Source organism: Aegilops tauschii, chromosome 2, assembly GCF_002575655.3.
Source record: "Aegilops tauschii subsp. strangulata cultivar AL8/78 chromosome 2, Aet v6.0, whole genome shotgun sequence".
Classification (NCBI taxonomy): Eukaryota; Viridiplantae; Streptophyta; class Magnoliopsida; order Poales; family Poaceae; genus Aegilops; species Aegilops tauschii.
The window spans coordinates 575803221-575828312 of record NC_053036.3 but is presented as its reverse complement, the minus strand read 5'-3'; the positions used below and the strand labels follow the sequence as shown (position 1 = coordinate 575828312).

The 25092-nt window shown below is 43.4% G+C and overlaps 2 protein-coding genes across 2 annotated transcripts; one reads left to right on the top strand and one right to left on the bottom strand.

Moving 5' to 3' along the window:
* Nucleotides 1-9100: 9100 nt before the first annotated feature.
* On the bottom strand, nucleotides 9101-9583 carry LOC109745418 (BTB/POZ and MATH domain-containing protein 4-like). The gene has a single exon (XM_020304535.1). The coding sequence runs from the start codon at nucleotides 9581-9583 to the stop codon at nucleotides 9101-9103; it is 483 nt and encodes a 160-aa protein (XP_020160124.1).
* A 290-nt stretch (nucleotides 9584-9873) lies between these two features.
* Nucleotides 9874-11235, top strand: LOC109745419 (26S proteasome regulatory subunit 6B homolog). Its single transcript, XM_020304537.1, has one exon. The coding sequence runs from the start codon at nucleotides 9874-9876 to the stop codon at nucleotides 11233-11235; it is 1362 nt and encodes a 453-aa protein (XP_020160126.1).
* Nucleotides 11236-25092: the final 13857 nt, after the last annotated feature.

Here is a 25092-nt window from a genome sequence, read left to right as displayed (position 1 = left end):
ATTTGCTTTGTAGTGGCTCTAAGAAAAATAGTTTTAATGTAGCTAGAGGTATGGGGGAGGCTAATAAAGTAAAGTTTCTTAAAGAAACTATTGTAGAACATAATATTTTATTTGTAGGTGTGCAGGAAACAAAGAAGACTAGTTATGGTGCTGATTGGTTAAATAATATTAGTGGTAGAAAGAATTTTTCCTGGGTATGTGTTCCATCAGTAGAACTGAGTGGTGGTATTATGTTAGGAGTGGATAGTGGTTGCTTTGAAGTAATGGAAGCTGAATCAGGTGATTTTCATGCTAGAATGATAGTTTGAGAGAAAAGCTCTAATAACAAATGGAATTTAGCTACTGTGTATGGGGCTGCTCATGGAAGAGACAAGGAAGCCTGTTTGGTTGAGCTAGTGCATATTTTTTTATTGTAATGAGCTCCCTCTGTTAGTTGGATGAGACATTAATTTGATTAGGAAAATTAGTGATAGCAGTCGGGCTAGGAGATTAAATAAATGGTCTAATCTTTTAGTACTATTATTGAGCATTGTGAGTGTAAAGGGGTGGAGATTGCAGGTGGTTGTTTTACTTGGTGTAATAACCATAGCTCTGCTTTATTTAACAAATTGGACAAGATTATAATGGTAAATGGGTAGGAGCAAATGTTTCCTAAAATCTTGCCTTGAACTTATCTCTGATCATTTGCCTTTAGTTGTTAATTTGGCATTAAATATCCCTAAAATTGTAAAGCCTTTTAAGTTTGAGTTATGCTGGTTTCTTAGAGAGCATCTAAGTGAGGTGGCCAGCAAAGTTTGGAATGCATTTCATTTTGATACAACTAAGTTAGATAAGTGGCAGAATAGAGCTAGAGTAGTGACAAAAAAGTTGAAAGAATGGAACATTAACTATGAAAGTTTTTATAGAAAACAGAAGAAAATTTTGGAAACTGCTATCGATGATATAGACAAAGAGAGTGAAATTATGCTTTATCTGTAGACAAGTATAACACTAGAAAAATTCTAGATGTGCAGTAACAACATATTAGAAAGGAGGAGCTGGTGAAGTGGTATCAGAGGTCAAATGACACTGACCTGCTCCAGGGAAATTCTCTTACTAAATATTTTATGGCTAAAGCTAGTGGTAGAAAACGGAAGAAACATAAGATTTTATTATCTCTACAACAAGAGGAGGGTTTGATTGTAGGGGATGATAACATACTACTTAAGTATGCCATTAAATACCCTAGAGAGCTCTTTGGTCCAGAGGCTAGTGTTATTAATGTCTCTTTAGATGTTCCTTCACAATGTGTGCTTGATGATATAGATAAGCAGTTGCTGATCAAACCTTTTACAGTTGAGGAAGTAAAACATGATGTTTTCCAGATGAAACATAATAAATCCCCAGGTCCTGATGGGTTTCCCAGACTTTTTCCAGCATTTCTGGGACTTGAGTTGTGATGATTTGATGCCTCTGTTTCATGATTTTTTTTAATGGAAAGTTGGATGTAGGAAGACTTAACTATGGCATTATTACTTTGTTGCCTAAAGGGAATGATGATCCAAAGATATAGGCCTATATGTTTGCTAAATGTTCCTTTTACGACTTTTACTGTGGTCAAAGCAGAGCCGTTGTTGTAGCTGATAAGATTATATCCCCTGCGCAGACGGCTTTTGTGAGAAATATGTTTATTTTAGATGGTGTGCTATTGTTGCGTGAGATAATTCATGAGATTAGAGTTAAGAAAAGAAGTGCTGTTAATTTCAAGCTTGATTTTAAGATAGGACAAAATTAACTAGGATTTTTAGAAAAGGTGATGGTTATGAAAGGGTTCCCAATTAAATTTGTAAAGTGGGTTATGACTTATGAGTACTGTTAATGATGGTAAGGTGGCTATTATGGTCAGTGAGAATATTCATACCTATTTTCCCACTAGAAAAGGTTTGAGGCAAGGGGACCCTCTGTTCCCCATATTGTTTAACACTGTAGTGGATGTCTTCTCGGTACTTATTAATAGAGTTGTAGAATATGGTCTCATTGCTCCTTTGGTCGGGTAAAGCTAAGGATAGAGTTTTGGAGTATATATCTATATTTACTTGTGTAGAAAGTTAAGAAATAGTGATTGGAAAGATTCAGAGGAAAAAGTAGAGAACAAAGCTGGAACTGGGAAAGGGAAACTGATGTGTTCTGGCGATAGATTATTATTACTTAGTCCCTCCGTCCCACAATATAAGATGTTTCTGCAAGCTGTTTTAGCTTGCAAAAACAAAAACGTCTTATATTATGTGACGGAGGGAGTAGATCTTGTGTTAGTAATGTGCGTTTATACATTTTATATATGTATGATCTGCCCATTGGTCCTGGGAAGAGAATGAGAAAATAATGATTTGGCAGGAAGATGAGAATATTAAGAAGTACCATCTACTCCCTCTGTTCCTAAATATTTGTCTTTCTAGAGATTTCAACAAGTGACTATATACGGAGCAAAATGAGTGAATCTACACTCTAAAATATGTCTATATACATCCGTATGTGGTAGTCCATTTGAAATCTCTAAAAAGATAAATATTTAGGAACGGAGGGAGTAGTTAATTGGCAGGAGATTTGTCAACCTAGAAAGCAGGGGTGTTAGACTTATCTGCTTAGTACTCCCTCCGTAAAGAAATATAAGAGCGTTTAGATCAGTACTTTAGTGATCTAAACGCTTTTATATTTCCTTAAAGAGGGGGTAGATTACCGTGGAAGCTCGAAAACGAGGAGGGTTTATGGTAGGAATTAATTAGGATTAAATACCTTAGTAATGTTACTTTATCTCGGTGTAAATTGAAACCTGTGCACTCCCACTTCTGGTTTGGATTAATGAAAGTAAAAGATGTCCTTTTAAAGTTTTGTAGGAAAAAGTTCTTCAATGGTGAGAGAACCAGGTTTTGGTAAGATCTCTGGATCGGGGATGTTTGCTTACCTATCCCAGATTGTATAATCTTTGTAGCGATAAGAATTGTAGAGTGAATATTCATTTCTGAGCCCATGCTCATCTGCAACCGGTTAAGAAAAAAAAACAATTACAAAATCCAAAAAAATTATTATTTTTTTGCATGAAAGATGATTTGGTGCGTTAGGTCCGCTCCAAATTTCAGATCATTTGACATATGAGGAAGACAAATTGAATCAGAACAGTAGATGCACAGTAAACTGTTTCACAAACCCAAATTTGTCTTTTTGCCGAGAGCTACTTAGATGTCAAAAAGAGCTGAAATTTGGAGCAGACCTCACACACCTTGAGCATCTTCCATGTAAAAAGTTTTGGATTTTTTTAATTTTTCTAGTATTGTTTCTGAATTTACTTTTCACTGCAGGAGCAGATGAGTTCGGGAGCCAAATAGCTGCACTCGCTAAAGTATCTCTTGACAAGATGAGTAATTACTCACGTATGTTTTGTGCGGAATAGATAAGGGCAAGTTGTGTGATGCCAATCTTGAACATGTGCATGTCGTGGTTAAGGAGAGAGGGGTGGAGTGCATGTATACATGGTGGCCTTCGGTTGGCTAGGCGGATGTCCGGACTCCCTAAAGCCCACAGGTTTGCTATCACTTTGTTGGAATTCGGACGTCCAAACGTGTCCACGAACTAATAATATTGAGTGACAAAACATATCCGGATTATCACAAAAGACGCGAAGGATTTGAGGGTCAGCATTGAGGATGCCATAACACCCTATCAGCTTTAAATTTTAAAGGCGCCGCCAGAGGAGGAACCCATGGTTGTCGGCTGCAACTTGAACAGATAAGGGATGAGGAAAAAGAGCCTCCCAAATCCGGAAAACAACAAACTAGTTGTATCCTATGAATCAAAGGTAATCATACAATTTTTTTGACTTTTTCATTAGACGCCGATAACTGCCACACGTGTGGTACAATGGACACCCGCCCACACGGCCCTGTGTGGCATATCCAGCAGGCAGCCCACACGGTCCTGTGTGGGCGGATATTAGAACTGCCCACACGTGTGGCAGGAGGAGCACCCTACCACATGACTCGTTCAGTACGAGGGGATTGATTCCCTACACGAATTCGTTCATCAAGGTGAACCCACAGCCCCACACGCCTCGATCACACCAGGCCCTTTTCCATGTGAAAAAAAGGAACAAAAGGCCCACTGACAACGAATTAAATGAAAAGGCCCAGATTTTGGTTTTCTTTGTGACAAAAAAAAGCCCAGATTTTGCTCAGCTACTGAAAAAAGCAGAAAAATTGCCATTCAAGTTTGACCAAACTATTGGTATATAAACACATATTTAATCCCCTCAAATGAAATATGGCAAATCTGCCATGACAAAAAATCAACATTGCCATGTGAAAAAAAACACAAATAGTTGAAAAATTCATGTGAAAAAAACACAAAAAATTGATAGGACAACAAAAAGATAAAAATACAATGGCAATTAAAATTGCAGTGTTTTCAAGGAGATTTTTTGCCGTGCGTGAGAAAAAACACAAAAGGTTAAAAAATCAAGTATGAACAAAAAGAGATTTGCCATGGCAGATTGGTATCAAAGAATTGCCATGTTTTGTAAGATGAATTTATCATGTGTGAAAAACATAAAAATAGGAGATTCAAGTATGAAACAAGAAACTTGACATGGCAAATTCGTATCAAGAATTGCCGTGTGTTTGTATGATGAATTTGCCATGTGTGAAAAAAAATAAAAATTTGAAAATCAAGTATGAACAAGAAAAATGCCATGACAGATTCATATCAAAACTCGCCACGAGAAATTCACGTAAGCTAAATTGGCCATGAACAAGAAAATTGGCATGGAAGATTCATATTGAAACTTGCCACGCCAGAAAAAATCATGTAAACTAAATTGCCATGATTTGAAAACTAAATTTGCCATGATCAATAAACTAAATTTGCCATGAACCAACGAACTAAAATTTGCCATGATCAATAAACCAAATTTGTAGCAAAACTTGGCATGGCAGATTTGTATCAAGAAATTGTTGTGTTCCTGAATGATGAATTTGCCGTGTGTGTAAAAAACAAAAAAAAGTTGAAAATCAAAAAAATGAACAAGAAAATTGCCACGGCAGATTCGTACAAAAACTTGCCATGGCAAAATTCGTATCAAGAATTGTCATGTGTTTGAATGATGAATTTGCCGTGTGTGAAAAAACACAAAAAAAAAATTGAAAATCAAGTATGAACAAGAAAAAAATGTCGTGGCAGATTCGTATCAAAACTTGCCACGGCGAAATTCACTAAATTTGTCACGAACAAGAAAAATTGCCATGGCACATTCATATTGAAAATTGCCATGGCAGATTCATATGTAAACTAGATTGCCATGATTTGAAAACTAAATTTGCCATGATCAATAAACTGAATTTGCCATGATTTGTAAACTAAATTTGCCATGAACCAATGAACTAAAATTTGCCATGATCAATAAACCAAAATTGCATCAAAACTTGGCATGGCAGATTTGTATCAAGAATTGCCATGTTTTGGTATGATGAATTTGCCGTTTGTGTAAAAAACACAAAAAGTTGAAAATCAAAAAAATATGAAGAAGAAATTCGTAAACTAAATTTGCCACGTCAGATTCGTACCAAAACATGCAATGGCAAATTCGTATCAAGAATTGCCGTGTGTTTGAATGATGAATTTGTCGTGTGTGAAAAAAAGTTGAAAATCAAGTATGAACAAGAAAAAGTGCCATGGCAGATTCGTTTCAAAACTTGCCATGGCAAAAATCACATAAATTAAAATTTGCCATGATTTGAAAACAAAAATTGCCATGACTAGTAAACTAAATTGACCATGGACCAAATAAACTAAATTTGACATGCCGTGATCAATAAACTAAATTTTCCATGTCAATAAACTAATTTACCATTATCAACAAACTAAATTTTCCGTGGTTAAGTAAGAAACAAAAGCATAAAAGATTGTCGTGGGCATGTTAAAAAAAACCTAAATTTGCCATGGCAGATAAACATGACATTTCTGCCATGGAAAACTTTGAAAAAATGGGTCACAGGAACAATTTCTAAACTTGCTATGTGATCAAGTGCAGAAATTGGCATGCTATGTACACATAGCGCGACAACTTTGAAAAAACAAGCATGGCAAGAACATGAGAAAAGAATTGCCATGAATAGTTTACAGCTAACAGGAAAACTTACTTCCAATTGCCATAACAGAAAACATAGCTAAAAGAAGTTTGTACTAATTGAAGACGAAATTAAGTAATCGATTCAAATTTGCCATGGTCAGTACTACTCACACGGCAATTAGAAAAGCTAATAAAGTTCACCATGGTCAATGTAATAAAAATGCCATGTTCCATAAGGTAATTTGCCGTGCTAAATCCAATAAAATTGCAATGTCAAAGCATATTGCACAATGTATAGCATTTCAGTTTTCACTGAAAAAAGAGGCACTGAAAAACTACAAATGAATTTGGCATGGTCATATTGCCGTCTGGCCATTTGTGAATTTCGCATGGTCGGTGAGAAAATAATTTGCCATTGTCAGTATAAATAAAAGTGCCAAAAAATACCAGTAGAGATAGACATCATCTGAGCTTAACGATTGTAGCCATGGAAATTGATGAACAACGTCTGAGCTTAATCATGGTTGCCATTTTCATACAATTTTAATGTTGTGGGAGTAATTTCAAAAGGATAGTTGTGATGAAACATGGCAAAAATGACATAAAAGGTAACCATGGCTCAGTGGATGTAAGTTGCCACACACATATGATAGAATTTGCCATGTTTGTGAGTGAGAGGACCTAGACATCTAGAAAGTGTGATTTATCAGAATGTCATGCTACTGCTCTACCACACACCCAAGGATTGGCTAACACGAACAGTCCGCTACCCACGCTCTCCCCAGAGCCAGAACCGTCGCCTCTGCCAGTCGCCGGAAACAAATGACGGATGGAGTTATGGAACTCACTCACCTAGCAGCCCGCCGCTGATACGCTGCCGTGGGGCTGCACTAGATCTGTGTCTTTGGGCTGGTTGGAGCATGAAAGGCATCGAACACGCAGGCGGGAGCACCGACCCGCTACCACGACGCTTGCGCCAGGCGTGTTGCAGGCCTCCATCGACAGGCTGCCGCGCCTAACGCTGGCGAGCCAGGATCCCCGCTCCTCACGCCGACGATGCGAGCGACCAACAACAGGATTGCCGACTGGTGAGTAAGAATCCAAGGATGAAGGGGTGAGGGTGGCGTTGCTTCAGAGCGGGCGAGCATAAGATGAGCAGAGGCCGACGAGTACCTAGAGACAGAGGCGGAGGCGCGCGAGCTGTCGTTCCATGGCCATCAGATCCGGCGCGTGATGCAGATCGGCGGAGCTGCAAATGAGAGGTCGCCATGGGCAGCAGGCCAGGGCACCACGAATATGCCCGTCGTCAACGACGGCCAGCTGGTCCCCAGCCTCCCCCTCCAACCTCGGCGATGTGGAGGCGGACGGCGAGGTGTCGACTCTCGGCCTGTCGCTGCGCGCGCCCAACCAGCTCTCCAACTAGGCGGTTGGAGACCTCGAGGTGCAGCCTCTGCTCCCTGCCGCCGTCGTCTCTGGAAACGGCAACGGGAACAGGCCTCCCCCACCAACCTCGGCGAAGCGGAGGCGGTCGGCGAGGTCCCGCGCGGTGATGGAGATTGCGGTGGGGAGTGGCGAGAGTGACGAGGAGAGAAGGCGGTGGGAAGGGGAATGGGTTGGAAAAGCGGTGGAGCTGCGAATGGATAACTCGTCCGGGCGAAAGCGTCAAGTGCCACACGTTCGGGGGAACGCTCTACCACCCGCATGCCTCACTATGCCTACGTGGCACGGGAGATGCCGGCTGATTCCTATAAGATTCGCGCACTGCAAATCAACGGTGATTAGCGCGTGTGGATGAAGTGCAAAACTGCCACACGTGTGGGCGTTAGTATTTTCATTTTCTTTTGTGAGGAGCAAGACAATTCATTAATCAAGCGGCGGCCAAGTTTATATTACAAAGAGTAAGAGAATTTATTAATCAAGCGGCGGCCAAGTTTGCATTACAAAGGTTAGGAACTTCATGCAGTCCTTTGTAATATAGACTTACACACGCATAGCCACCGCCTCTTTCTCCAAAAAGTTAGGGTTCCTCTGCCTCCTGCTGCCGTCGCCGCCAGTCCGCCTCATCTCCGGTGGCTCTAGGGTCATGGGGCGCGGTGGATCCCAGCCCTTGATAGCGGGAGGGCTTCAATTTTAGATATATTTATTAGTTTTGTTAGGCTTTGTGTGCTGCTCAGGAAGGTGGAACGACGGTGACTCGCCGAAGATGGAATAAGGTTCTCCCCGCCCAGACTAGTTTCGATGGTGCGTCTAGCATCGTTGGCGGGCGTGTGGAAGTGTATCTCCAGCGGATCTCGCAAGATTCGATCGGTGGTTGTCTTTGGTGGATTTACTCGGATCCGGTCTTCGTTTTGTCTACATTCGTGTGTCGTCATATCGGATCCTTTCCATCTACACGTCTCTTCATCAATGGCGGTTGTTGTTCTGGTGCGCTTTGGTCCTATGGAACCTTAGCATGACAACTTCTTGATTGTCTATTTCAACAAGTTTTCCTGACTCTGGCGAGAGAGGGGTGATGACGGCGGCGCACCTTGGCTCGCTTCAGTGATTGTAGCCGTCGCTAGATGGTCTACGGATCTGTATGTAATTTTTATTATTTTGAATGTTCATTGTACTGATCGAAGATGAGGAGATTGAAAGTTTTCCTGAAAAAAATACAGACTTCAACATTCTCACACTAGCTATGGAGGTATAACGTCGGCGCTTTTCCAGAAGGCATTACTAGAAAGGCATTGTGAGAAGGAAGTGTGAGTAATTGATCTAAAGTTTTTCAAGGAAATAGGCAATTTGGAATAAAACAACTGTCATGCATGAAACTCAATCTGTCTATTACTTTCAGAATAGAAAAACATTGAGCTAAACACACATGAACTGCTACATGCAGTAGTTCATACAGCTTACAACCGGGTTTACAATGAATAAAATCATCGTTCGTTCTGTCGGCAACAACTGTGTTTACACCTGCATCTCTGCATCAACATGAAGCGTTTGCCAGAAAGAAAATTGCTACAACGCCTGCACTGTTGGCTTGTTGATGACGACCAACTCACACTTGATGGTGAAGCGGTCTCCTCGTAGCTTGGACTTGTGAGCCAACCGGATATTGCCATAACCAATATTACCGTCCGATGTAAACTTTTGGATCAGCAACGGCCCAGCCGGGTGCACCTTGCCGCCTTTCTCCCGCAGGCTTAAGCGGTACCACACCTTGACCCCCGTCTCCGCCGCCGCGCCGCCGCGGAGATGCAAGAAGGCCGCCACGTGGTCAGGCGCCCGGCGGTCACCGTCAGGGTAGAAGTAGATGTTCCAGTCGTAGCCCCCGACGCTGAAGGTGCTGGAACTGACGTACTCGTCGGCGCCCGATCCCACAAGCAGCGAGTAGTTCTTGACGACGAACTTGTGCGCTCCGGTGGTGGCCTCCGTTGTGCACACCGACGACGTCCTGCATACCGCCGAGTGCTCTGCCCAGCAAGAGTAGAAGTTCCCCATGCTGGCAAATTCCCGCTGGTACGTCTGGAGACTCTCGGATGGTATGAAGGTTTGACGAGGACCTGGGCGTATTTGTAAGTTGTCCCCCAAGGAAACGAAAGAGGATACCCAGTCGGAGTAGGAATCCAACTGTACGTGGTCGCTTCGGACTGGATTCCGAGCTGAAGACTAATTCGGACTCGCGCGCGCACGGTCTATAAATCGTTCCGTATCATCAGGAGGGTGTTCATAGTGTTCGTATATAATATTCCACCGTATAGCAAAGATCAAGGAGGACTTGTACGCCTACGATGGCCGCGTCAGCCAAAGTGCTTCACCCGCCACTGTCGGACCTCGCCGTACAGCATCTCTGCGCCGGCGGCGTTGCCCATGACGATTCGGCGGGACTGCCCTTGCCTCCGCGGCTGCCGATCCCCAGGGAACTGATGGACGATTTGTGCACCGGTTTGGACACCGGCGACGTCGGCAAGAACGTGGACCTGTTCAGGCAGTTCATGGCCCTGGAGAAGGAGCTCGACCTGCTTGAGTGCGAGGAGGAGGACCTGCGGGTCGAGATCGCGGACCTGCTGCCCGTGTTCCGGCTCATGGAGGCAGAGCATGAGTACCAGCATGAGACCAAGTGCAGCGGCGCCCTCATCGTCGGCCACGTAGTCGAGGTTATCGACGAGGGCCACGCCGTCGTCACCACCAGCGCCAGGCCCTTCGCCTTCTGCGTGCCCGTCCTCGGCGACGTGGACTGCGCGCTCCTCAAGCCATCGGCCAACGTCGCGCTGTCCATGTCGAACCTCGCGGTCGTCCAAGTCCTGCCGCCGGACTCCGGCTGGACCGTGCCCCTCGTCAAGGCCACCGAGAGGCCGAGCGTCACCTACGCGGACGTGGTCGGGTGCGACGAGCAGAAGCGGGAGGTCCTCGAGGCCGTGGAGCTGCCGCTGACGCACCCGGAGCTGTTCGCCCGCGCCGGCGTGGAGGCGCCGCGGGGCGTGCTCCTGCACGGCCCGCCGGGCACCGGCAAGACCATGCTGGCCAAAGCCGTCGCGCATCACACGTCGGCGGCCTTCATCCGCGTGAGCGGCTCGGAGTTCGTGAACAGGCACCCGGGCGAGGGGCCCAGGATGGTGCGCGAGGTGTTCCAGGCCGCCCGCGACAACGCGCCGGCCATCATCTTCTTCGACGAGGTGGACGCCATCGCGTCTGCCCGGACCGACTCCGACGACGCCTCAGCCGCCGACCGCGAGGTGTACAGGGTGCTGCTGGAGCTGCTCGCGCAGATGGACGGCTTCGACCAGTGCCCCGACGTGCGGGTGATCATGGCGACAAACCGTGCCGACGCGCTGGACCCGGCGCTGCTGCGGCCGGGGCGCCTGGACCGCAGGGTGGAGTTCCCGCTGCCGGGGAGGGCGCAGAAACGTCGGCTGTTCCAGGCGTGCACGGCGGGGATGCCCCTTGACGGCGGCGTCGACCTGGAGGACCTGGTGGCCCGGCACGAGGAGATGAGCGCTGCGGACATCGACGCCGTGTGCCGCGAGGCTGGCATGCGGGCCGTGCGCGACCGCCGGTGCGTGGTGACGCGAGAGGACTTGGAGGAGGGCTACCACGCCGTCGCCAAGCATATCGACCGCGGCGCTGACCAGTTCGCGTTCTACAGCTTATAGTAGAAAAACTTGTTCCGTCGTGGTCATTTTTGTTCAGCTTCTCAGATCAAACGGGAGTCATGTATTCACGTTTACACCTGTTGAGCTGTAGAGACATGCTTGCTCGCTCTAGGTTGGGTGTTCGATTATAAATTTATATTCGGTCTCCTCTCATATTTTAGTCAAATTTTGGTTATGTATATAACGAGACTGCTAAATTTCTACTTCTCAGTCCATTGAGACGTGTCGACGCTTTATTCATGAGATTCTTAAGTGAAGATCAGTGTAATTAAAAAAATATATGTTTTGTGACTTGACTAAGACTTGGTTACATGTAGATTATATTTTCTTGGGACGGCTACTGATCAGGTGACTGACTTCTAATTTGGGGTCAGTCACTTTTTTTTAATAGTATCGCCTCCTCTACGTCTCGTTGCATGGCCTGATACACGCATGCATGCTCATCAACCGGCTACGTCTCGTCCGCGTGGACATGTTGCATGGTCTGATACATGCATGCATGCCGATGGCTTCTCTTTTTAATTTTGCATCAGGTGCATGCAGTTGATGAGCGTGTATGCATGGATGGGTCGCATGTGCATGTCCACCAATAATGCTAGATTCACGGGCTGCCTGATACGGACTTCACGGACCAGCTGACTTGTTCAGTTTTCATTGGCCTAAAAAACTAACTCCTACTCATTAAACCCACCCCCCCCCCCCCCCCCCCCCCCTCCCCCTGATTTTAATTGGTAGGTGCCCCCGCCAGCCCCGTAAAACGACCGTAAATGCCCGTGAATGTAGCATTACTCGCATGTCCACTCACCTGAGCTTTCCTGGATGAATTGATAGGACTATAGGACTACATGCATACATATGCCAAAATGCAAGGTTTAAGAAATAAATTAATCGCACTCGTTTAATCCCTAAAATAAAAACATATTCGAGAAAATCCCTAAAAATCAAAACATTTAAGTATTACCCTTCAAGAATAAACAAAAATAAAAAAACAAAGAATAACAAATTGCACATACTTTACACAGAAATTACGCATTTCTATTACACATTTAAGTACTAGCATATAATAATAGAATCTTCGCAAAAACAAAGTTTCCTAAGAAGGAATGAATCAGTGGCATTGGTATTACTATTAAAGAAGAAAGAAAATAAAAATAACAAAGTTGCTAAGAAAGAATGAATTTGTGGCATTGATACTTTAAGAAAAATAAAATAAGTAAAACAAACAATGACAAAATTTGCATACTTTTTCATAGAAATTGCACTTTTTATAATATGCAAGAACAAACATATAATAGTGACATTTTTGCAAAAGAATGTTTCCCACAAACGAATGAATTAGTGGCATTGGTAGTACCCTTAAAGATGAAATAAAATAAATTAAAGCAAAAGTAGAATCAAAATAATTAATTTTTCTATGGAAGAATGAATTTGTGGCATTGACATTGCACTTTAAGAAGAAAGTAAATGAAAAAAACTAAAAACAAATCAAAATAATGAAGTTTTCTATGGAAAAATGAATTAGTGGCATTAGTATTACCCTTTAAGAAGAAATAAAATGAAATAGAAACTAAAATAAAATAAAAAAACATTCCAAGAAAGAATGAATTAGTGGCCATACTATTGCCCTTCAAGAAAAAAATAAAAAAAAACTAAAACAAACCATGAGAAAATTTGCATACAATTTACACAGAAATTGCATTTTCTTATAATATGCAAGAATAAACATATAATAGTGAAAGTTTTGTAAGAAGGAATGAATTAGTGGCATTGGTATTACCCGTACAGATGAAATAAAATAAAAGCAAAAGCAAAACAAAAATCAATGTAATGATTTTTTTGTAAGAAGAATGAATTTGTCGCATTGATATTACCCTTTAGGAAGAAAGAAATTGAAAAAAAAATACTAAAACAAAATCAGAATAATAAAGTTTTCTAATAAAGAATGATTTTGTTAGGTATTACCCTTTAGAAGAAAGAATGAAATAAATCTAAAATAAACAATGAAATAATTTACACACGATCTACACAAAAAAGAGTTTCCTAAGAATGAAATATTGGCATTGGTACTACTCTTAAAGGAAGTAGAAATTAAAACTAAAACTAAAACTAAATCAAAACAGTGAAGTTTTATAAGGAATAATGAAATAGTGACGTTGGTGTTACCCTCTAAGAAGAAATAAAATATTTTAGTAAACTTGCACACAAATTTGCATTGAAATTGCACTCTTTGGTATGCAAAATAATAATCATATAATATTGCAATTTTTGCACATATTGTATAGTACTTGTGCCTATATATTTAAACTCACCTAACATTCCAAAAATAACCCGAAAATAAAAATAATAATATACTAATAAAGAAAAAAAGAAAACAAAAACAAAAAACACATAAAAACAGAAAACAGAAAAACAAAGGGAGAGAGGGAGGGCCTGGTCATCAGATGGGCTACATAGAGCATGTTGGGTTGCACAGCTTAATGGGCCAGACTGTTAAGGAATTGACAGACCCAAAATAAAGGGGCCAATCAAAAATTTCCAGCCCAAAACATGAGATATCACATAGCAGAAAAAAAAGCACGAATCTTGAAGCATCAATCAACGGTTAGAAAAGTTGACTGACACAAATTTAATTTTCAGGCAACTTACATCCAGCTAACGTGTATTTTCTTAGTAAATATTTATGATCCAATAAACCCGGAGGAAGTGATTAGTCATTAACTCTTGTATCAGATTATATAGTCATTTGTTGATAGGATTATATAGTCATTAATGGGTCAATCAATTTTTAAATTAAGAAATTTATTTATTGAAGAGAGCTCAACATCAGCCACCTTAGAAAAATCGCATGCATAATGCGTATTGGCCAATAAGTGACGATGAATTTTTTTATAAAACGATATTGGATTGTGAAAAGAGGCTACGCTAGCATGTTTTATTCCAAGTTCCTGATTCTCATCGTCGAGTGTGACCACAAGGTTGAACGACAACGGAGAACAAGGCAGCTCCCGCAACACTCGCTAGGGAGACTCAGGCGGTAACCCAACACCGTCACCACAACGGCTCCCACGACCTTTACCTTCTCGGCGCCGGCGATTGACGTTACCATCTGCGGACAGCGGTGGCAGGCCTTTTTCTCTCCTATCGTGCTTTACCCCAGCTCATGTAATGCAATACTATGACCCCCCAGCTCATTCTAACCTATAAGGTGATTGGGAGACTCGGCTCCAGGAGGCTCGCTCGATCTCCTTCTATTTGACAAATCGAATGCTGGTCAAACGGGTCATTTCTGTGTTGTTTGACGTTCGATCATCGCGGTTGGTTTTGACCTTGCGGTGCACACGCGATTGGGAGATCACGCCCCTTCGTCCCCATCACATCTTTTATGTTTTGCGTCTCGACCTGAATGAAATGCTGGCGCGCACACGGGATGAGAGCCACATGACCGACGCCGAAGCTCCCCGCTCGCCGCCCTCGTTCCCGGGTAGCCACACTGACCGTCGTGGCTAGCCGCGACTGTCGGTTCAATATCCGGCATATCTCGTAGTAGGGGTCCTAAGTTAGGCATCTTGGAGCGATGGTAACATGGACACGAGGTTTTACCCAGCTTCGGGCTCTCTCGAAGAGATAATACCCTACATGCTGCTTTTGATTGTATTCATATGGGTGTAGTACAGAGTACATGTATCTACCACGAGATTGTAGTAATGAATATGAGATTGTCGATTGATTAGCCTGGCCTCGGTTTCTATAACACACCGGAGGCCTAGGGTTTTAGGAGGGTCCTTGGCTTGGGCGCCAAGTCTTGTGGAATCCTTCTTGTATGTGGCATGGGCTGTCCGAACTGGCCCAATAGTGAACCGCCATGGGGGTCCTCGGCCCGATCCAGCTGGTCGGGAGACGACGTGGTGAGTACCCCCTAGTTCAGGACACCATCAGTAGCCCCCTGAACCGGTCTTCAAGTTGGGGACGCTCCTCGATTCTTCCAAACTGTTCTTCATCTTCGGTCGTCGGTCTTGAAAATTGGTTCAACAAATCTTCCCATCTTCGATCTTGAGGATCGCCGAGCTAAATCCGAAGAGTTCACACGTCGGGCATCCGAGGAGACCTTCAAGTTTTCGGCCTTTATCAATGCCTTGTAATTTTTTACGCCACACCTTGGGTTTGAAGCTGTTCCCGTGCGGTGGTGTCATTTTGCATCCAAGCTCCAATGCCAGACTGCCTTTGAGGTATCTTTTGCAGCTGAGCACCAACGCTGGACTGCATCCGAGCTCCAACGCCGGACTATATCCGAGGTGTCATAGATCACCTTAGTTTGAAAAAGTTTGAAGGAGGTTAAACCAAGCTTAATGCCGGAGATGCCTTCTATGGAGCCAACCACTTGCAACGGAGCTTTATGCCGGACTACTTCCAAGCTATCTTTTGCAGCCGAGCACCAACGCCGAACTATATCCGAGCATCACCTCGGCCATGAGCTGATTTTTATGAATTTAATTCTGATTTGTGCAATGTATTCTTTGCCGAGATGTATAGGCAATAGCCCTCAAGGTGCGTGTTGGCATAATATCTGGGATGCACCTGAAGGATAAAATCAAATCGCTTTTCCCAGTAGCCCCTGAGACTCTGATCGATTCGTGAAATCGGCCTGAGGATCAATTCCCAGCTCGGCAGCATACTTAGGAATAGAAACGCGGTGTAATATATTAGAGGAAATAGTGATCGGCGAACGGGGCCCTTGAGAGAGGGTCTTGAGAAGTTGCCGTAATACATTAGCTTGATGCTGGATAAGTCCGAAGACGCGTTTGCCTAGAGTTCGGTCAAGCCGAACACTGAGCACTTTGAATTTTCTACATTGAATAGGCAATGCAGTAGCCCCCGAGCCACTGGTTGGGTGGCAACACCAGATCAGGGAATCGATGTGCCCCTTTAATATTTATAAATAATGAGCCCGAAGCCCAGTAGCCCCCGAGCCTTAATGCCGGCATGGGTGGCCGAATTAAGGATCGATATCTATAGTAAAATCACAAATTATGTGCAATGACTCTATGTATCCAAGTACTTTACATCATTAATGCTCGGATCCACATTGTACAAAACTTTGTTGACCGACCATCGGCTTCAACCTCTTCGACCAGTAGCCGAGGAGTGTTTTCCTACTTTATAAAGCCGTTATAAGGGCAAAGATTTATGGAAAACAAGGCAATCCGGCCATACGGTTTTATAAACAAAGGTATACGGAGAGATATGTTATATTACGTTTTAACGTAAGAAATATCTTCCAAAGAAAATAGTCCCGCTATCGGTTCCTTTCTTTGGGTCGTCATGCTTATCATGATTACGAAACCTCACCTTCCTATCAATGTGGGAGGAAAATATTGAGGATTTAGTTCGGGGAGAGTTCCCGAACTCTATGGTGTTAATGAACCAAAATTTTCACTTCCGTCGTTGCCGACCAATGTGATCCTTTAAGCACTACAAAAAAATACGCTTCCGTGATGATATGTGTTTGTCACAGTAGGTCACGTTTTCTGTCATGCATGTACATCCATGACAAATTTATGACCGAATCAAGATAGTCATACCTGTGCTATCGTAGAAGTGTTCCATGACATTACCAAAATTATCATTACGGAAGTGTCCACTTCCATGACAATAAATCACGCGTCACAAAAGTGCTTTCGTCAAGGGTGACCGACACGTGGCATCCACCGTAAAGGAGCACCGTTAAGCTATCGGGTCCGGTTTTGGATCCGATAACCCGTTAACAACCCGAACCAATGGGGATTTTCCACGTGTAAAATCATCATTGGCTGTAGGAAACACGTGTCAGCTCCGTGTTGGCACAGGTGTCACTCATCTAATGGGCGAGATGCGCCTATGTTATGTTAACACGTGGACCAGACCAAAAATGGCCCATAAAGTTTAAATGGGCCGGCCCAACTAAAGGCCCACAAGATTTTGCGGACCATAATGGGCCGATCCAGCTAAAGGCCCGCAAGTTTTTGCGGGCCATAATGGGCCGCCCAGGTGAAGGCCCACAAGAATTTTGTGGACCATAATGGGCCGGCCCAGCTAAAGGCCTACGAGATTTCGCCGACATTAATGGGCCGGCCCAGCTAAAGGCCTACGAGATTTCGCCGACATTAATGGGCCGGCCCAGCTGTAGGCCCACAAGATTTTGAGGACCCTAGTAGGCTGGCCCATTAACTGGCTGCCATGTTTTGGGCCAAATGCCGGCCCATATTTGATCCGGTCCATTAATGGACTGCCACGTTCCGGGCCTAATAATGGCCCATATGAGATCCGGCCCGTTAAAAGCCTACCACGTTCTGGGCCAAATTACGGCCCAGATCTAGTCCGGCCCTTTAAGAGGCTTTGGGCTAAATTATGGCCCATATCAGATTCAGCCTGTCAACTTGACGCTATGCTTTTGGGCCCACTTGCTAAAGGCACATTTAGTAATTCGGCCTGGTATTAGTTTCGGCATGTTAAGGGCTCGTTTAACATTTCGGCCCTATATTAATTTCGGCCTGTTAAAAGCCCGTCATATAGTTGGGCCTAACTACGGCCCGGTTTGCATCCGGCCTGCTCGTAGCCGATAATCTGATTGGGCCGAACAAGGACCGAGACATTTTTGGCCTGTTATAAGCCCATGATTTGATTGGCACATTCATGGGCCAGGGTCTATTTCGGCCTGCTGCCGGCCCGTGAGCTGTTCGGCACGTTTCAGGCCCAACCTACTTTTCAGCCTCCTAAAGGCCCATTGAGTTTTCTTGGGAAAATAGGGCCGGCGGTTTACTCGGCCTATTAAAGGCCCGAATCTACTAGTGGGCCAGTTTACATTTAGGCCTGTTAACGGACCAAGATGACGGGGCCTATGATGCGGATCATACATGGTGATTTGCATGATGGCCCAATTATGTACCTAATTTTACGGTTTGGCCGGTTTACTGCGAAGACATGATATATATACAGTAAAATAACTGCAACATCGTGAATCAGAAAAAAACCTAGACTATACAATAAAGAAATTACGGCATATTACATCCACTGGGCATCAAAGTTCGCCACTATGAAAATAAAGCACAAGCAGACAGCAGATTACATACACTGGGCATCAAAGATCGCCACCAGTGCAATTAAACACGCCGACAAAATAATATACAAAACCGACAGCACTTCAATAGAGTTCAAGAAAGGTTAGCCCTGCTCGGGAGCTGCAGCGCAAGCAGCTAAGCAAGCTGGTGAGATTGCACTTGTTTGACACTTATATCCCCCTCACTCTGAAAGATAAACAAGCAGACAGATGACAGGTTTTTCACATACAAGTATCAGTGCTGACAATTCATCACATTTCTTACTGACGAATAAAGTGACACAGTTTATAATAGCATTAACACAATATGGTATTGTTCAGGTCAAGACATGGCAGGAAATGACATTGTGAAGGAGTTGGCAGCTTCACGACACCAGTGGATTACAGATCAAGAACTCATAAGTATCAATGGTTAGTGTGCTGTCAATTTATCCCATTTCAGATTGTCAAAATAAGATCACTTGCTCTGTATGGTTTAATTTACATGGTATGAAGAAGGAACTTGGTTGTACAACTGAAAACTTAAATTGAGAAGGACAAACTTTTGTTTGTGAACTGGAGTACATAATAAACTTTAAACATGCAATTTGATGCAAACACCAAAAATAAACAGCTGTTGCAGTCATGCCTAACCAAATATACACAACAAAGTTTGAAGGCTTGAGAAGGACAAACTTACATTATTGGTGAAGGCAAGCTCTATAAAGCCCTTGTCCATGCTGATGGGGGGGGGCAATTCAAGAAGTTTACCACAGAATCTTCTTCATAAGCATTGCCTTTATTCTACATTTTGTTAAGAGTAAATATAGATGTGACAATATAAGAAAAAATGGAGAATATTTAAGATAAGATGAAGAGTGATGCTACATAACCAAGTAGCTATAAATGTAAGTACAGTGATACAGGCAAAAGGTACAACCAAGAGCAATGCAGAGCTAAACTTCTTCAGTACCATCGGTGTTATCCAACCTTATGGTAAGAGTAAATATAGATCTTATGTGTAGAAAATGGAGGGCAAAGGAAAATAAGCTGCAGAGTGATGGTACATGAACAACTACCTGTCAATATAAGTACACTGATAAAGGACAGCAGGTACTTACAAGAACAATGCAGAGCTAAAAAAATTCATTGGCATTGGATATATTCTACACTAATGTAACCATTCATACAGATCAGATAATTTGGAGCGAACAATTGATAAGCAAGCTATCATGCGTACTGCTGTCACATAATGAACCAAGTATGTATGCAAGTACAGTGATATAGGACAACAGGTACTAACAAGAGCAAAGCAGCGGGCAGCATATTTGCGATATCATGTCGTTCTTTTCAAACCGGAATTCCTTTTCGAGCAGATTTCCTGCAAAAAAGATCCGTAAGGCACATGCGAAAAAGTAGAAGTTCAAATTGTCATGCGATATCATAGACAGTACCTCATCCTCGGAACGAGACCAGTGCATAACAATGTTTTTCCATTCAATGTCTTCTAAATTTAGCACAGGAGACTTCACCAGAAATTCGTTTATAGACTTGCCATCAAAGTGTGATTTCCTCAGGTAACATTGTTGCAATGCTTCCTTGAAAAGCGCAAGCAAGCTTTGCTCGTCATGACTATCCAGATTGACCCTTGCCTACTTACAACAATGTAATGTAAATCATTGATGTGTTCAATCAGCAGAAAACAGGAAAATAATCACCATGAATAATATCACTTACACGTAAGTGGGACAAGAAGATGTGAAAATGGTGTTTGTCTTCACTATAATCTTCCAATGATGGGAATGTATGCACGTAGTCCCTAACAACATTGAAAGCATTGTCTTTTAAACTGGGAATAACTGGAATGGGGTTCCAATCTGCAGGAATTGGCCGTCTCTACAGTTGGGATAGGTCTTCGGCCGGTGGACTTGCTGTACTTTTTGCTGGAGTGCGATTTTTCTGTGGTACGGCTGGTGCTATGGCAACTGAAATCGGCATACATTTTGCTGGAGTGCAGGTCCTGTGTGGTGGGGCTAGTGGTGTGGCCAGTGAACTATGGGTACAGTCTGCTGGAGTTGGTCCTACGTTTTGTGTCACTGGTTGTACAACCAATATAAGTGGGGTGATGTCTGATTTCTCCGGCACAACCACATTTTTCAAGGACTTTGCTGGTGCTCCTTCAGGTTCGGCAATCACCCTCTTCCTTTTTGATGTCTGATGCACAAGAACAACATTTGAGTGAAAAAACGTGGTATGATGACAGATGGAATATGTATTGATAATGGATGGGCATGACATCTCGACATATATGATGAGTAAACTAAGCAGATGGCGGTGCAACAAAGTAGAAGAAATGCAAGACAACATATGCAAGATACGCGCAATCAATAAAACCTTGCCAAATTAGAGCAGGCACCTTGATGGGTGAACATGAATGGCCATCTGTCTTTGACTCCTCGAGGTTAGAATAGTCATTAGGATCATATTCTGAACAAGAATCTACAGGTGGGGAGCGTATGAGTTTCATTGCATCCAGAATGGCACTCAATGCCTTGGTGCCAATTTTGCAAGTCATTGCAGTGTTCCACAATATTTTTCTAATGCGCGGATTCTGATATTCACTGTAATTACATATAATATCTGAGAACCATGAAAACATAAATAGTTGTGAGATTATCTTTGTAATGCAGAGAATATTCTAATATAGGGGCGCCCATGTAAACACTTGTGTGCTATCACTGGATTCTGATGAGAGAGCTCATGTGTGCTGTAATATGGTGCGTGCATTTATATAATCTGGCACAAGTACACAAAAAATAGGCTCCAGAAGTAAGGATAGTTGGCAGATGATAGGTTCAAAATATACTGTATAGAGAGTTTATTGCCAAACCATGATAACAAGAGCACACAGCAACTAGGCAGATCAGAGTGTACATAAAAGGGGTACACCATAACCACGATATATAAATCGGGAAAGTGGAACTGGCTTGAGAATACGGTGTTGTATTGCCGCTAGTAATTGAAAGCCTATCGATCAAGTACATGCCAGCTCTATCAGCTGTTGACTGCAGATGTCCCTACTCCCCTTCCTGACAAGGAACATACTGTACGTACTAAATACAGAATAACAAAAGAGGAAAATGTTAAAGAACAGAAGAGGAAGCATATTCTTGAGGTTCCTCTTAATTGCATACAATGTTGGTTGCCCACTCATGATGAATCACAGCGTCCAAAGAAATGCAATTCCATGCTGTCTCTCTATATGCGGCAATTTTGAACAAGAGTCATTAGGATCATATTCTGAACAAGAGTCAACAGGTGGGGAGCGTATGAGTTTCATTGCATCCAGAATGGCACTCAATGCCTTGGTGCCAATTTTGTAAGTCATTGCGGTGTTTAGCTTCAAGAGTGGACTGCTGCTAGTGCGACACAAAGCAGCTACACAGATCATAGTGTAGATATAATGGGAAAACCATAAGCATCAGAGTAAAATCAGCAAAGTGGAACTTGCTGGAATATATGTGCTAGTATTGCCGGTACGGCTAAAAATGCTTCGGATACCAGCTCTCTTCAACTGAAGGTGCGGTACTGTTAATATCAGTGTAACTCTCAAAGGTGACACAGCTCCCCGCATTTTCTTGCTATTCTTATAGGATTCAAGTGGGCAGGCCACTACAAATCCTATTCCCATGTCTACAAAATCCTACAAATCAAAGAGGCCCGACGAGTTCAAAGTGTCCATACCAACCGACCGTATAGACCTCTACACTGCAAATGTCCCTGCTCATCTTCACTACAAGGAACATACTGTACTACTATCATACTCCCTCTATTCCAAAATATAAGTCTTGGTAGAGATTTCCACTATGGATCACATACATATGTATCCAGATACATTTTAGAGTGTAGATTCACTCATTTTGCTCCATATGTAGTCCATGGTGGAATCTATACAAAGACTTGTATTTAGGAACGGAAGAGGAACATGGTAAAGAAGAGCAAGCAGATTTTGGATAATAAAATGTTCGTTGCGCAGTGCCCAGACATGATGAACCAGAGCGCATTAAGAAAGCAACTCCCTGCTGTCTCTCCATATGTGGTGCACGTGTTTTTTCAAAAGTAAAGTAGGAACATTAGCTGACCAATTAAATGTTATCTGTTTTAGTAATATCAGCATCATCTTAGATTCGTACTTGAGCAACAAGTTTAGAATTACGAGTGGCACGTTGTTTAGCTTGATGGATTCAGGAGCAGTGCTAACAGGTACAATGATGGTACTGAATATAAAGGCATGTCTGCATTTGGGTCAGTCGACCATTTCAGGCGGTTGGATGAAGATCCTACGTCTCCTAACCCTTCTTCTTCCTCGTCTCTGATTCTTCCCATACAGAACACCGCACGGGCCGCCGGCCGGACCATCGGCCCCCACCGCCTGTGTTCCTCCGCCACCTCCACCCCGCCCCCACCCGCGTCGAGTTTTCTTCGTTCGGCGAGGCCCCACCACCGCCCCCAACCAAAGTCCCCACCCGAGCCCCTTCGTTCGCACCGGCGAACTCCGACGAGCTCTGAAAAATTGACTGACCCAATTTTGAAATTTAGTCTACTGTGATTTAACTAGTGTGGAATATAAAAGGGGGAAACCATAAGCATTGGGAGTATAGTGTTGAGCGTGCCATGGCGGATCTGAAGGTGCAAACCGGACAAAGGCAACTTTGCAACCAATGTTTGCTCTCAACTAGCAAGTAAGTGATGGACAAGAAATCAGAGTAAAGGAGTGGCGATCTATTTTCTTGCTGCGATAAATAAGTTGAGCAGATACGAAAGAGTACCGCCTCTGGTGCGGCGCCGTGTATGCATCTGCTGAGAATTTGACGGTGCTGCGGTAGCGATAGCTGTCGGCGGCATGGAAGCAGATCTAGGAGGGTAGACGGTGGCGGCGGGGCGCGGTGGACGAGACGGTCATAGGAGCGGCACCGACAAGGTGGACGACGGCGGGGATGAAGCGAGAGGACGGGATGCAAGGATCCCGGTTCGAAGCCGTGGATGAGAGAGGTCGATCTCTTGTAATGGACGGCGGCGTCGGCGTATCAGCTCCGGCATGGTGGAGGAGGACGGCGGTGGATGGGGTGGCGGACGGAGGAGGCTGGTTGGAGAGGGTGTTTTGGCGCCCACGGAGTACGAATGGGGAAATGGAGGTGGAGAGGAAGGGGAACCATGTCTTCAGGGCGCGCTTGTCTCAAATGCGAGGAAATTTACAAACTTAGCCCCCGTTTCAAATTTCCTACATCACGACAATATTAGTCAGTTGGGGATAGGACAGTAATCTCGCATACACCGAATATTTGCCTACGAGAGTTTGTTTTTGGCGCCCACCGTGTATGAATCGGGGAGGGAGTTGATTTCGGCCGAGGCCACACTGTGTTTTGGCGCCCTCCGTGTATGAATCCGGGTGAGAGGCGGTTATGTCACGTTTGAGTGAAATTACAAACCTACCCCTATTGAAACCTATAGAAATCGAGCAGATAGGCTTTGCGTGGCAGGGATAGGCAGTAGTAATTTCCATCTCGCAGATTTTAGTTTCGGGCGGTTACTGCGACTTTCCCCGCTTCGTTCAAATTTTGCAGAGTGCACGTTTACCGTGCCAACTCAATTCGAGTCCCGTTTGTATTCTATTTTTTTGGGTGGGATCCATTTTCGATTGGAATAAAATTCTATATACATCATTTTTTATATATACTTTCAAAAGCACAACACCCTTTATACATAAATATGGTTTACAAATGGCATGATCTAAGATTCATAAGGTTGTATCCATCAATTTGGATGTTCAAATATTTGAAACCACTTTATGTTGAAATCCAATGTATGCATTCCTCGCTAACGGTCTCCAATTAATGTGTGTTTCATGCTGGTTTTTTTTACTTCTCAAACATGTATAATATGTTTCACACACGCAACATATAGTGTATCCCGTTTAGACATTAATTGCATATAAACCATGCATTGTTTCTAATTAAAGAATCTATGGATCACCAATATTGATAAACTATATAACATTACACGTGTCCCGAAATTCAAATGAATATGCATGGTTGATACACCAATTTGCGTTATGATATTATCGATGTCGTGATCTCCAGTTTAAATATTTGAATCCCATTTAATCCAGATATTCGTCTCATATAACTATAACTCATGCTTATATAGGACTATCTCTCTAGACCTATACGTGTTCATCGTCTCTCGGGTATCTCTTGTGCTACCTGTATATCGACAATGATCTTTTATCTTCGTAACACACTGACGGTACTCTCTCCCTCGACCTTCATCACTCTATCTCTCTCTAAGTATATCTCGCTCCCTGCTATGTGTCTCTAACTATGATTCTCCATGTGGAATCTCTTTCTCTCACACAAACACAAAACTTTGTCTTCCGAGGTCTCATTTCTCTCTACTATTCCCCTGTGTGCCACTCGCACACCCCTAATACAGAGATGTCTTTCGCTCCTTAGGTATGAGAACCTACGACTCTTCCTCTTAAATATCTCTTTCTCACACACAAACACAAACTCTGTGTCCCAGGGTCTCATATTTCTCCACTGTTCTCTTGCATGTCGCTCACACACACACTGTCTCTTCCTAGAGATATCTTGCGTTCCCTCATATGTTTCTCTAGCTATCACTCTCGTTTTGAAATATCTTTCTCTCTCGCAGACACAAAACTCCATCTCTCGGGATCTCATTTCTCTCTGATATTTGTTTGTATGTGAGTCACATGCACCCTT